At 41.3% G+C, this 14,188-nt stretch overlaps 1 protein-coding gene across 6 annotated transcripts in view; it reads left to right on the forward strand.

Annotated features, from left to right (window-relative positions):
• The first annotated feature begins 1,617 nt into the window (after positions 1-1,617).
• Sbf (SET domain binding factor) overlaps positions 1,618-14,188 on the forward strand; it is an 84,960-nt gene continuing 72,389 nt past the window's right edge. For all 6 annotated transcript variants that reach the window (XR_011228526.1, XM_045748671.2, XM_069324849.1 and 3 more), the window contains exons 1-3: positions 1,618-1,767; positions 9,408-9,493; positions 12,021-12,176. Coding sequence is in view for 5 of the 6 variants with exons in the window: in XM_045748671.2 (XP_045604627.1) it covers positions 1,713-1,767; positions 9,408-9,493; positions 12,021-12,176 (297 nt within the window). In the remaining variant the exon portion in view is untranslated. The remainder of the gene's footprint in view (positions 1,768-9,407; positions 9,494-12,020; positions 12,177-14,188) is intronic.

The raw sequence follows: 14,188 nt of genomic DNA on the forward strand, positions 1-14,188 counted from the left end.
CTGCCAAACAGTCACGAAACACAGGCTGCCAAACAGTCACGAAACACAGGCTGCCAAACAGTCACGAAACACAAGCTGCCAAACAGTCACGAAACACAGGCTGCCAAACAGTCACGAAACATAGGCTGCCAAACAGTCACGAAACACAGGCTGCCAAACAGTCACGAAACACAAGCTGCCAAACAGTCACGAAACACAGGCTGCCAAACAGTCACGAAACCCGTACTGTTAAACACCTCCATTGTCCACGGTGTCCTTCGTAATAACCCATTATCACTTCCCACACCTCTTTCAGTAGGCGCGCACACCGGAGGTGGTATAGTGTGCTCTCTGTGCTGTTTCCTGGACGGAATTCATGCATGCCTTCCTTCAAATTGTCCCGGTGATTCACAGACAGGCGTCTCATATCAGCTAATGGCATTGTTTAAGCTTCGCCCTTAAGGTGTAGGGCCCTAAGGTCGATAACTGTGGATACACGTGGTCCTCCTCTACCTGCGGATGCCGCTCGTGGTCATTTAAGCATGGCGCGCGCTCACCCAAGCTTGTCCGATTCCTCTCATTCATTTCTAACTCAGCCGCGCAATGTTAACTTGTACACTAAAAAAGTCTTAAAATTATCAAAATGCTTGGACATTTTCGATATAAACAGTGCCAGTACCTCATTGCTTGCTACATTTGCATTAGTCATGCGAATATGTATATAGACATTACAAGTTAAGAAAGTCAGAAGCATGTTGTTGAGACAAGTCAAGGTGAGTCACTACCCAGACACCACAGTCTAAAGGACTGTTGCCATAGGTAGGGAAAAATTCCCATACAGCGTATATAATGTATCGGTATTTGCCATCTTTTAAAAGAGAACAGTTATTAATATATTATAATTTAATTTAATATTTTACGGAGAGGAAAATAAATATTTTATTTAGTCTATATAGATCCAAGAACATGTTTAAAGAAAGACTAACTTATTCTTATTTATACAATTCTAATATAATTTGATTTACTATTATTATGAATATATATGTGTGTATATATAGTTATATGCTGCTCATATCCATCACGTGGTCGAGAAGGCTGCAGATCGTGCATAACCATTATAAAATGACGGTATTGTGTCGCCCTTTAAGCATTTATTTGCATATATTTACTTCATGTTTCGCACCTGTAAATCGATGAATCAAGACGATAGAATCTGGGGAAATTTACTCATTTAACAACAAATGTTTTGTCTTCTGTGTATAACAATTAAAAGAGGTTCCCGTTATTAATCTTAGCATTTGCTCATGGTTTAGAGTATCCATATTTTTGCTTTATTTGAAGCCCGTTGGTTTTGAGTACACAGGAATCAACTTAGGAATAATTATACATGTAAACCCTGTTTATAAGAACCATACGGCAATGGCATGTTATACCTCATTATTCAATTCCATGGTTGACATTTCTAAATCATTTCGCTCTCCCTTATGTATCCAATAACAATACACACATTTTCCAGTATAAGAAAACAAGAAACTTTGACATGACAAAAGTCGGGCGGAGAATTGAAGGGATTTCAGGGGAAAAATTGAGGTGTGGCGGGGGAATTTAGGGAGGTTGTGGAGGCGGCCGACGGCCTCTGGCAACCCCAGTTGGCTCTAACATGGCTGTGTGAGGTGAATGATGCTCGTGCTCGCGGAAATACTGGTGATTTGCCCTCTCAGGGAAGGCTAATAATGTCGAGACTTGCGGATTATTTTGCCATCGTTGGATACGACCACACGAAAGACCGTAAGGGCCGAGTTTTGTGGTGAGACGGGCTGTAAGGGGAGGAAAGGTTGGTTGGTGTGTGGGGGAGGGAAGAGACAGACAGAGAGGGTTGGGCTGCCAAGGGTTGACGGGGGTGTTCGGACCTGTCAACCAGGCTCACCTCCCCCCCCCCCCACACACATATACATACACTAGGTCAGGTTCATGTCCCACAGTGCCACGCCTTCCACACCCACACATACACCCACATACACCCACAGGGGGGTAAGGTTCAGGGGTGTAGGGATGGGGTGTGACTTAGGTGGGAACAGGTTTGTGGGGGTTGTCCTGGCTAGACTGGCCCTTCACGCAACCTGGGGTCTACCTGTTGGTCTGGCACTGGGGTCTGTCCTGTTGGTCTGGCACTGGGGTCTGTCCTGTTGGTCTGGCCCTGGGGTCTGGTCCTGTTGGTCTGGCACTAGGGTATGTCCTGTTGGTCTGGCACTGGGGTGTGTCCTGTTGGTCTGGCACTGGGGTCTGTCCTGTTGGTCTGGCACTGGGGTCTGTCCTGTTGGTCTGGCACTGGGGTCTGTCCTGTTGGTCTGGCACTGGGGTCTGTCCTGTTGGTCTGGCACTGGGGTCTGTCCTGTTGGTCTGGCACTGGGGTCTGGTCCTGTTGGTTTGGCACTGGGGTCTGTCCTGTTGGTCTGGCACTGGGGTCTGTCCTGTTGGTCTGGCACTGGGGTCTGTCATGTTGGTCTGGCACTGGGGTCTGTCCTGTTGGTCTGGCACTGGGGTCTGGTCCTGTTGGTCTGGCACTGGGGTCTGTCCTGTTGGTCTGGCACTGGGGTCTGTCCTGTTGGTCTGGCACTGGGGTCTGTCCTGTTGGTCTGGCACTGGGGTCTGTCCTGTTGGTCTGGCACTGGGGTCTGTCCTGTTGGTCTGGCACTGGGGTCTGTCCTGTTGGTCTGGCACTGGGGTCTGTCCTGTTGGTCTGGCACTGGGGTTTGTCCTGTTGGTCTGGTACTGGGGTCTGTCCTGTTGGTCTGGCACTGGGGTCTACCTGTTGGTCTGGCACTGGGGTCTGTCCTGTTTGTCTGGCACTGGGGTCTGTCCTGTTGGTCTGGCACTGGGGTATGTCCTGTTGGTCTGGCACTGGGGTCTGTCCTGTTGGTCTGGCACTGGGGTCTGTCCTGTTGGTCTGGCACTGGGGTCTGTCCTGTTGGTCTGGCACTGGGGTCTGTCCTGTTGGTCTGGCACTGGGGTCTGTCCTGTTGGTCTGGCACTGGGGTCTACCTGTTGGTCTGGCACTGGGGTCTGTCCTGTTGGTCTGGCACTGGGGTCTGTCCTGTTGGTCTGGCACTGGGGTCTGTCCTGTTGGTCTGGCACTGGGGTCTGGTCCTGTTGGTCTGGCACTGGGGTCTGGTCCTGTTGGTCTGGCACTGGGGTCTGTCCTGTTGGTCTGGCACTGGGGTCTGTCCTGTTGGTCTGGCACTGGGGTCTGTCCTGTTGGTCTGGCACTGGGGTCTACCTGTTGGTCTGGCACTGGGGGTCTGTCCTGTTGGTCTGGCACTGGGGGTCTGCCCTGTTGGTCTGGCACTGGGGTCCTGTTGGTCTGGCACTGGGGGTCTGTCCTGTTGGTCTGGCACTGGGGGTCTGCCCTGTTGGTCTGGCACTGGGGTCTGCCCTGTTGGTCTGGCACTGGGGTCTACCTGTTGGTCTGGCACTGGGGGTCTGTCCTGTTGGTCTGGCACTGGGGGTCTGTCCCTGTTGGTCTGGCACTGGGGTCGACCCCTGTTGACCCAGCCCCTGGGGATCTACCCCTGTTGACCCGGCCCCTGGGGATCTACCCCTGTTGACCCGGCCCCTGGGGATCTACCCCTGTTGACCCGGCCCCTGGGGATCTACCCCTGTTGACCCGGCCCCTGGGGATCTACCCCTGTTGACCCGGCCCCTGGGGATCTACCCCTGTTGACCCGGCCCCTGGGGATCTACCCCTGTTGACCCGGCCCCTGGGGATCTACCCCTGTTGACCCGGCCCCTGGGGGTCTACCCCTGTTGACCCGGCCCCTGGGGGTCTACCCCTGTTGACCCGGCTCCTGGGGGTCTACCCCTGTTGACCCGGCTCCTGGGGATCTACCTCTGTTGACCCGCCCCCTGGGGGATCTAAGTCTGTTGACCCGGCCCCTGGGGATTTACCTCTGTTGACCCGGCCCCTGGGGATCTACCTCTGTTGACCCGCCCCCTGGGGGATCTAAGTCTGTTGACCCGGCCCCTGGGGATTTACCTCTGTTGACCTGGCCCCTGGGGATCTACCTCTGTTGACCCGGCCCCTGGGGATCTACCTCTGTTGACCCGGCCCCTGGGGTCTACCCTTGTTAATTTAAAAGATGAACTGTGATATTTCAAATGACGTTAAATTACTAAAGATATTCTGGAAAATTAAATAATCTTTACTGAAGTTAGTATATATATAAGACGTACTGTATAAGAATTTATTATCTGCAAAAGTTGTAAAACAGTACAGTACAGCATGTAGGTATTTATGATTTAAATTTGCTTAGTATCAGAATACATACTGTACCTGAATTTACCTGAGGGGCACCAACACTAGTGGCTTCAATGAGGACAGGATGCCAGCAACTTGTCAAAGATTCCCCCATTTTCCCTGATCTTTTCTAGTTGCATTTTAAAATTTAATGGAGATTTGGCATTTACGACTTCGACGGGTAGGTAGTTTCATGCGTTTATAACCTTTTGGGTGAAAAAGCATCTGCTGTTTTCAGTCCTGCTTATAATATAAGCAGATGTGACATCTTAACACTTTCACTAGCATTGTTAAATTAGCTGTCTAGTCAGTTTGGTTCTAGCCTTAAATTAAAAGTTTTTGTTCAGTTAAATGTCCCTGTGATGTTCTTCATGGATCTGTATTGTACAGTTTCAAAGGTTTTAATTCTTCAGTTTAGAGTGATCAGTCAAGAATGAATCTGATTTTGTGAATGTAGAAAGTCCCATGTATGTTGTTTTCAGTCAGATTCTTGAAGATGTTGCCTCATTTTAGTCATGCACTCGGGCAACGTTGTCAATGAAATCTCATTATAAACAGGAAACGTTTGTTCCCATACATTTGGACAGAAAATCTGCTATCTGTTGCGATATTTTGTTTGTTTTGAATTCAGAAAACATAACTGAAATGTTATATATAATTTTCATAGTTTCTCTGTTACTTACATATTGCTAGTTTCAAGATTTTTTTTTGGTCTGAAGACTTGAGGCCATCTGGATTTTGGTGACTTTACCCAGCATCTTGGACTTAGGCCAGGATTTCCTGATGATTTTAAAATCATATAAAAATGCATAAGCCAAGTTGAAGTTATTTTGAGTTACAACGCTACAAGGTGTCCCAATTTAGGGCGACTTGTATTTAATAAAACGACCTTTAATTGGGGTTTATAAGAGAAAAGTGGGTGATGGCATCTCAGGGCCAAGGAACAAGTGCCATGACATTAGAAGTGAAAGTGCACGTAATAAGGTAGTCGTAGAAAAGAGAAATATTAACCCAGAATGCATGTGTGTGTGTGTGTGTGTGTGTGTGTGTGTGTGTGTGTGGAGGAGTTAGCACAAATGAACCATAATAACCAAAAGGTGCAGTGTTGTTACTTTTTACATAGAAAAGCTGGAGTTTATCTTCTACCTTCTCGTCCTCTATTCACTAATTAAGCTTCTCTTTGCAATAATATAAAGCCCATTAAATAAGGAACTCCAGCATTAAAGGCATATTTAATAAAACCAATATTTACTAAACATAAGTTTATTATATACAGTAATAAGTTTTTAAATATGCCAGGTTTTGGTGCCTTATTGTAGTGCACTTATAGGACATAGTGTTCTAAGTTCTAGCCAATCAATCTACATTAGAAAAATTAGGAATGCATCCATGTTGTAAGTAGTATTATCTCTGTGCTGTACTAAATTTAACATGATTCCCACCATAAGTACAGCATTTCGGGCAGGTCTGTAGTTAACATGATGTATTATAGAAGTAAGTACATTAGATTTGGAGAGTAACAATTATATATGCCAGTACTGTACTGTAGTACTGCAGGAATGTTTAATAGATGTAAACAAAGAACACCACTTAATAAAAGATATAAATAAATTATAAAATGAAAATTTTGATGGCTTCAAATAACTGAAAGCGTCTATAATGTAAATTGATTGGAACTGTAATGCTTTTATTTCCAAATATCGCTATTAATTTTGGTGCTGATTTCAGGCAACTTGTCTAGGGTATTGTTTATTAACAGTTACAGAAGTATGTTGTGCTGGCATAATAATATTTGTTCAATAATTTAATAATACTTTATATATCACTCGCATAATCAGTACTATGTTTAAAATATTGATACATTTTAAACTACTACATTATTATACAGTAATTGCATTGATAATGAATCTAATTATGTTCACTCATCCAATTGGACTAGTCAGTAGGCCTACAGTAATGGATTTGCTTTTTTGCATGGATGGTGTTAGACCCCTGAAGATCTAGGTGTTTAGAGACTGGTCTTACAAGTGCTCTACGGTATTAACAGTTATGGCGCATAATCTAATGTATTCATAACACTATATTAAAGGTCTCTGAGATCAGCTCTATCCGTGTTAGTCCTGAAGCCCTTTGCTTTTCTTATAAGAGTTTACTTTGTTTTAGAATGATTTTCAGTGCTCTGCACTGATCTTTATCAAGTGCCTTTTTGCTATTAAATATTTTGGAGTTTTCTTTGTAACAAATGATAACACTGCATCTTTCTGCATATTTAGGCCAAAGAAATAACATATAAACAATGATTTGATTTTCATATACAGTACTGTTATATATATAAAAAACTGTACTTCCCTTTTTGTAGCACAAGGTGGCCTTGGTTAACCTGTGAAAGCAAGAAGCAGTTACCTTAGTGTATATGTAGTACAGTTGTAATAAGACCTTCATAGTATTGTAACTATGCTTTTAAGAACTGAATAAATTTGCACTACTGTACTAGCAGTGCACAGGGTATTACGGCATTGAAATGATAGGGAGGTATAATTTTGACCATAATGTACATACAGTAGTAATATTAGTGCTGGCAAACTTCCCTTAAAAAAAATTTGACTCCTGTGTGCTAGCACCAGGGTTATCATATTCACTCCAAACATATACCACTTACGGGCTACTCATGCCCGTGCCACCTCTTGGGTGGCTTAATCTTGATCAGTCATTAATCAATCACCAGGGTGTCCAGGGTGTGGGCGCTGGTGGCTGAGTGGACAGCATGCTGGATACGTAGTCCTGTGGACCGGGGTTCGATTCCCAGTGCCTGCGGAAACAAATGGGCAGAGTTTCTTTTACCATGATGCACCTGTTACCTAGCAGTAAATAGGTACCTGGGAGTTAGACAGCTGTTATGGGCTGCTTCCTGGAGGGTGTGTGTGTGTGGGGGGGTGGGGGGGGTGGAGGAAGGTTGATTGACAGTTGAGAGGCAGGCCGAAAGAGCCAGAGCTCAACCCCCGCAAGCACAAGTAGGTGAATACAAGAAAGCACCATAATTTTTGGAATCTCTAATTGAATATTACAAAACATCCATTTTGGTTTTACTTAATAGAAAGTTTTTCTTTCGATTCCAACCACATGTTTTCCAGTAAACTTCATACTGTGTAGTGTGTACTCCTGCTCAAATGGGTTAATTAGGACTGATCCGTTCCATTCCATCCCAATTCAATTGAATCCATTTCCAATTTTTTATTTTTTTTTATAATACTGTGTGTGCATTAATTCTTATTTTAACATACTGTATATGAAAAACAATGCAATAAAACTGTAGAATCAACTGCAGTATAAACATGATATGCACTATTATTATAAATAAATTTTTACTTAATTTTGAAGTTAAACTTCACTTTCCCTGTGGCCCTTCAGTAGCTAAGTGAGGTGTCCCTGATCTAAAGAAATTTGTATACACTTTGAACAATTATCATACAACAGATTGCATCAGAAATAATACCGATAATAAAAGCTGTATCTCTTCACTAGACACCAAGTTTCATCATTAACTCCTGTTTTCAGACGCAGTTAACGGTACTGTATTTCTGGGAGGGGATCCCTAATCAGTTTCCCGAGCTTAGTTTTAGTGCCCCATATGGTAGAGTACAGTACTTGAAAATACAGAACACCACCAGTGTAGCTCTCATCCTGTAACTAAAGTCCAGTAATTATGGTACACTTAAGTAATTACGTAAAAAGATCTGGATGGAAGTTCCAGCACGTGTTGTACAAACATACTCAATGTGGAGTTGATCTGCAAAGATCACAAGCTTATGAGAGCCTTCCAGATTATGCAACACTTTAAATACTGTACCATCATTAATTGTTTGCCAAATTTCTACACGATTCGTGCAAGAAAGTATTCTCACAGCAAATAATTCACTTACCTGGGTGTGGGTAGCATTGTTGCCACAAATATTGAAGTAACCACTATACTTTGGTACAGTAATTGCATTTGGGTAATTACTTTTAACTGTCTCCTTCTTTAGTAATTATACCTGTTGTGCTCTTCAAAAAAGCAGCATATCAGGCAAGCAGGACAATTCAGCCATATAAAAAGCTTTATTTCTTATATTATGTGCCCCAAAATTTCTGTTTTTATGTTTTTGGTCTGGTTTGGTTTGTTTTTAGTACAGCCATAAATACTGTACCCCATTTATGGTATTGTGCCTATGGGAAATATGGGTTAGTTATGAATGGTTCACTAATAATTGCCTTTTTGGCTGTTATCTTCCATCCTTGGTCTCCTTTTTGGTTTTGTTTTATCCACCTGGAACATCTTTGAGTTCCTCAAACACCTTGTTTTTTCATTTCCCTAACCACATGATCTTGTAAGGTTTTCTTCCTATGGTACTGAGGAGGAGTTTGGGCAAGTCGTTTGATTTTGTCACTACAGAATATTTTAACAATGCAGAAGTTGTTAAACACATTGGACATAACCTTACTGAAAACAACATACAAGCCAAAAACACTCAACCACCACCTAATTAAGACTGAAAGGAATAACGCTTAATGGGCCAGCTAGAGGGTTAGGGCCTGTGTAAAAATATCCCTGCCAAAATAAACAAAAGTCAGTTTATTACGAAGGTAAAGGTCACATTTGAGTGGAAAATGTGCTGCCTCAATAGGGTGACATCATTGTCCAATTCGGGTATTTGTTCCAATAACCTGTAAATACACGGTAATTAAAAATAAATAAAAAACCGAGAGAGAGAAAATTAGGTTGGCAAATCAGGGTAGTGCTTGATTAATAGGGTTTGATTAATTAATGATTAATAGTATGCAAAAATGATCAGTACAGAAATATTTGATTATGTAAAGAGACAGGATTTTAAATATGGATAGATATTAAAAATGAAATCACACTTAATATATGCACATAGTTCAAGACTACTGTGCACAAATTCATTTTATAGGCAAATTCTAAATGCTGAACTGTAGCCTGCACATATCCAAGCCTTTCATAGCATTTGCCTACATCAATATACATATACAGTATATAGTAGTGATTGTATTTAGTTTTTATGTACTTTTACCAATTCTATATTAATAAAGAAATGTTTTTAATAGGAATTGAGGGTAATGCACTCTATTTTTGCAGGCAATGGAATTGGTAGCGGAAAAATTATCCAGCGGTTCCCTGAGCGGGACTGGCCAGATACCCCATTTATTGAGGGCCTGGAACTGGTAAGTTTATGATAAGACTAACTTTCAGGCATAGCATAACATTCATGATCAAGAAAAATAGTTTACATAATACACAGTAGCACTGTACTATAGTATCAGTAATGTTCTTAGACTATGAAGCAACTGGTGACTGAAGAGCTCTGGAATTTTTTTGTGAAATAAAATTGGAATAATGTAGTTTGCAATAAAGAAGAGATTGTATGGTAGTAAAGTAAATTTCTGAGTTATCTAAGCCAATAGGGAGTACTGAAGAAAACTATCTACCTTGAGGGACACTTAAGGTATGTAGCAAATAAATTTTAAGCATTTTCAGGCTTTCATTGATAACACTCAAACCACCAAGAGTGTCCTTTGAAAACAAGCAGTTGGCCTGTGTGGGTGAACATCTTGCCAGCCACTGGGTGGCAGTACCCTGGGTGGAGCCGGTGGGCCGAGCGGACAGCACATTGGACTTGTGATCCTGTGGTCCCAGGTTCGATCCCAGGCGCCGGCGAGAAACAATGGGCAGAGTTTCTTTTACCCTATGCCCCTGTTACCTAGCAGTAAAATAGGTACCTGGGTGTTAGTCAGCTGTCACGGGCTGCTTCCTGGGGGTGGAGGCCTGGTGGAGGACCGGGCCGCGGGGACACTAAAGCCCCGAAATCATCTCAAGATAACCTCAAGATAACCCTTCACACAACAAGGCTTGTTGCGAGTCTTCTCACATTCTTCTGGACTGTCATACAGACACTGTGTGTCTGCCCAACCCGGGTTGGGCAGACACACAGGGACCAAAAGATTTGTTTTTGTGTTTAATGTGCCCAGAGTATTGTGATGAATTTGGGTATTTAATGTCAAGTTTTTGCCTTTTCAAGTGGAATAATAACAAAGTATTGCTTTTGGTAAACCTATGATGCCTGTTCTGAGATGGAGGGTATGGCCACATTTCCTTAAATATTAATTGAATAAGGTTCCCTGTTCCTATGACTTAATTTAAAATCTCTACCAAAAAAAAAAAAAAAAAAAAATACCAGCATTGATTGTAATGAAATGCTGCTATTTTGCTGAGATAACAACCCCTCCCCCCTTATTGAGTCACATCATCCATAGGAGTCATGCCCTACCAGGGACGAGAGCCAGAACCTGTACCCCTCAAAGAGGGGTACAAAAGCCCGGCTAATTACCCGCAGGAAACAGAGAAAGTGCGAACGAGTTACCCAGGAGCGCGCAAAAGCGATAAAATGTGTTCACTCTTTTCACTCTGGTCACCTCAATATTCGTCCTAGGTCTTTCATTTTGGTATCAATGGGTTCATAATAGAATTCTCTAGAGGAACATTAGCATATAAAATAAAAAACCTGGTCACACTCCACCCGCCGACGAGTTGAAGACCGGCCACGCGTTAACCGCGAGTGAGCGCCCAGACGCCTTCCAGCTACACTCCCAATTCCTGCCCACAAATGTTTAGTATTTAGTATTTTAGTATATGTAGTATTATAGTTTAGTTTTTTTTGTGTAGTAGTTGTACATCACATAAGCATTGTAGATAGCCATTTGCACAAAATAGATGGTCATTTTCTTCATCCATTTGTGAGTTTTCCTTATGTAGTGATAATATTTGATCATTTGGTCAAAGTGATCAACACTTTTCACGTTTGTATTGTAGTCACAGATTGCATTCGGCTTGTTGACAGTTACCAAACAGTCCCCCAAAAATCGGATAAAAACCTGATTTTTGGCAATTATTTTAGTGGATGATGCAATGCTGCGTCATCCCCGAGATTACCGACAGTAAACGGATGACGCAATGCTGCGTCATGCCCGGGCGAAAGTGTTAAACCGAGGCGCGATTGCCGTGCCACCACGCGCTAGGTCAGCCGTATGCGTATCAACAAACTCGTATCCTGATTCAAATTTTCTGAACAAATCGGGCTCATAACCCAAAAAGTTCATAAACAGGGACGTTCGTAACCCGAGGTATCACTGGAGTACTAGGAAGACTAGGAACTGATAGTACTGTAGCGTCAGTACCGAGTACTAGGAACTGATAGTACAGTACTGTAATGTCGTTATGTGACGGAGTATTGGGAATTTTAGGTTACTTCGAAGGTTATGTGCTGTATGCGGATGGTATTGAAATAAACTATTACAGTACTGTACTGGACTACCAGAAACAAATACCTGGCTATTTTCTTTAAACTGGAATAATACTCAACAGGTGTTTGTGTAGTATATTGTAAAGTACTGCACACCTTAACATTTCAAAGTCTGTGCAAACATTACATTAATTTGGTGAAATTAGATATCTTAGTCTTGGATTGTATCTTTGTTTTTCCTATGAGATCCCTAATTAAATCCAGTCTAGTACTACATAAAAACTGGGAGTCTACTGTACTTATATGCAAAGCTGCATTCAAATATATTGTTTAAGTAGCAAATAGTATTTTTTTATGGATCAAACTTTTTATTTTGTATTTTCCATGATTATTTAAATTGTTAATAAGATATAAAGTATTGTAGTTTTGTCATTAATTTTAAAACTTTTCAGTTCTGTCAGCCACAAGGTTGGGCACTGTCAACCGATCGTCAGGAGCCCAAATATTTTGTCTCGGTGCTGACAGACATAGATGCTAATCGCCACTACTGTGCAGTTCTGTGTTTTAATGAAGCTGTCTCCATCACCCCAAGTAAACCTACTGATGAAGTAAGTCGCCTAGTTTCTAGATATGACATTGATAGTACAGTACCGTAGTACGATCACGGACTTGCTAGCCAGCCACCTTGGGTTAGAGAAAGAGGTAGTGATCAAAACTTCACCCTTCCAAAATATTCCAGTGGAGTATGAAAATAGTGTACAGCAAGTAATTCAAATAAAATTTGAGGTATTCACCAAGCTTCAAATTGTGCTTTGTATTGATTTATGGACTAAATGGCTGTTGAGGGACATCAATGTGTTTGAAGCTTACCTAGAGGAGCTAGGTTGACGCCTCCCTCTCTGCATACCTTTACATGCTTAACCCATGAATATCTAGTTAAGTCCTACATCGTGGTGGACACGACAAAATGTAGTTCACCAAACTTTTCTTTAAAAAAAAAAATGGAGATTCAAGTACAGGAGGTAAACACAGATAGAGTGGAGCCTTGTAGGTTAATATATGGGGACTAAAATGGCCTTACCAACACATTTCAATAATGCTAATTATCATTTGGAAAGCTATTACATTGTCCAGGAGCAGCCATTCTTTCATAGGTCTTTGTTTTGTTTCATCTCTGGCTCTCACTGCCACTCTACATCAATTAAAGTTAACAATTAACTTTAGCTTGACTTGCTACCATTATCTGATACATTGTTTTATCACTTTCCCATCGAGCATAACTGGCAATATTCTTTGATTTATCCTTAAAAAAGTGTAAAATTGTGGCACACACTCTGCATGTTTTATGGGTGTGTGACTCCTGAAAGTGGGAAAAGGAGTGTTAAGGCAACAGCACTCGTAATGATTGATAACAGTTTATGTATTTAATGTAATGTACAACATTTGTACAGCTACTTGCTGACTGATAAAGACAAATTATCAAAAGGCAAGACACCATCCATCAGCATAAACAGATTAAAATCTAGCCCACAAATAAGGAATTGGCCACTTCTTTGGCAACAGTTAAAATCAGCATAGTGGTCTATATCCTTGACTCCTAAAAAAGATACCCAGGTTTAATCACTAGTTAAGACAGAAACAGTTGGGCACATTTTCATTCACCTGATGTTTCTGTCCACCTAGCAGTAAAATAGGTACTGGAATATTGGCAGTTACTACGGGTTGCATCCAGGGGGAAGATTAGTAGTTGATCTGGGGGGGGGAGGGGGGGCACCTCAATAAGCCTTAATATAGGCTTACTGTCCCTGACAACAGGAATTATATTCAGTGGTAAGAAGAGAATAACATGCTATGGTGAGGTAGAAGTATGAGAATATAAACAAATGCTGGGATGCAGAGTGCTAAAATAATGGTCCTACATATTGCTTTTCAAAATACAATACAATACAATACAATACAATACAATTTTATTTAGGTAAGGTACATACATACAATAAATATTTACAAGGATTGTTTAACTTATAGGTATAGCTAGTACATACAATGCCTAAAGCCACTATTACGCAAAGCGTTTCGGGCATGGACATACAGAACACACTTCATATATAATGAAAACAATTGTTGGTGGAGAGAAAATGAGAATAATTAATATACACACAGTTGTACCATTAATTAACCGACTATGTATGGTATATTTTATGCAATGTTAAGCATCTAAGCATCTTGGTTTCTATAATTAAAACCTTACGTTTATATCATTAAAATGATCAGCATCTTTAAAGCTCTCAAAATAATAATTCAAATGTGTGTTCATGGTGAAAAATTTTGCCAATTAATTCCACCTTTAATTTTATACTGGAATTGATCACACGTAATTCTCCTTAGGATACATCTTACATGTATAATCAGTCAGTTTTTTTTATTCCGATGCTAGTTCTAGAGAATTTTCTCATCCAAATAAATTACTCATTTTAAATTAAGCTTCTGTTATAAAATATTATGGCAAACACATTCTAACCTAAAAAATAAACTATTATTATTCCGTACAATCTACAGACTAATCACTTATCCTATATAACTGGAGGATATGGCAACAATAAAATATCATCTACCTTATTAA

Source organism: Procambarus clarkii, chromosome 2, assembly GCF_040958095.1.
Source record: "Procambarus clarkii isolate CNS0578487 chromosome 2, FALCON_Pclarkii_2.0, whole genome shotgun sequence".
NCBI classification, from domain to species: Eukaryota; Metazoa; Arthropoda; class Malacostraca; order Decapoda; family Cambaridae; genus Procambarus; species Procambarus clarkii.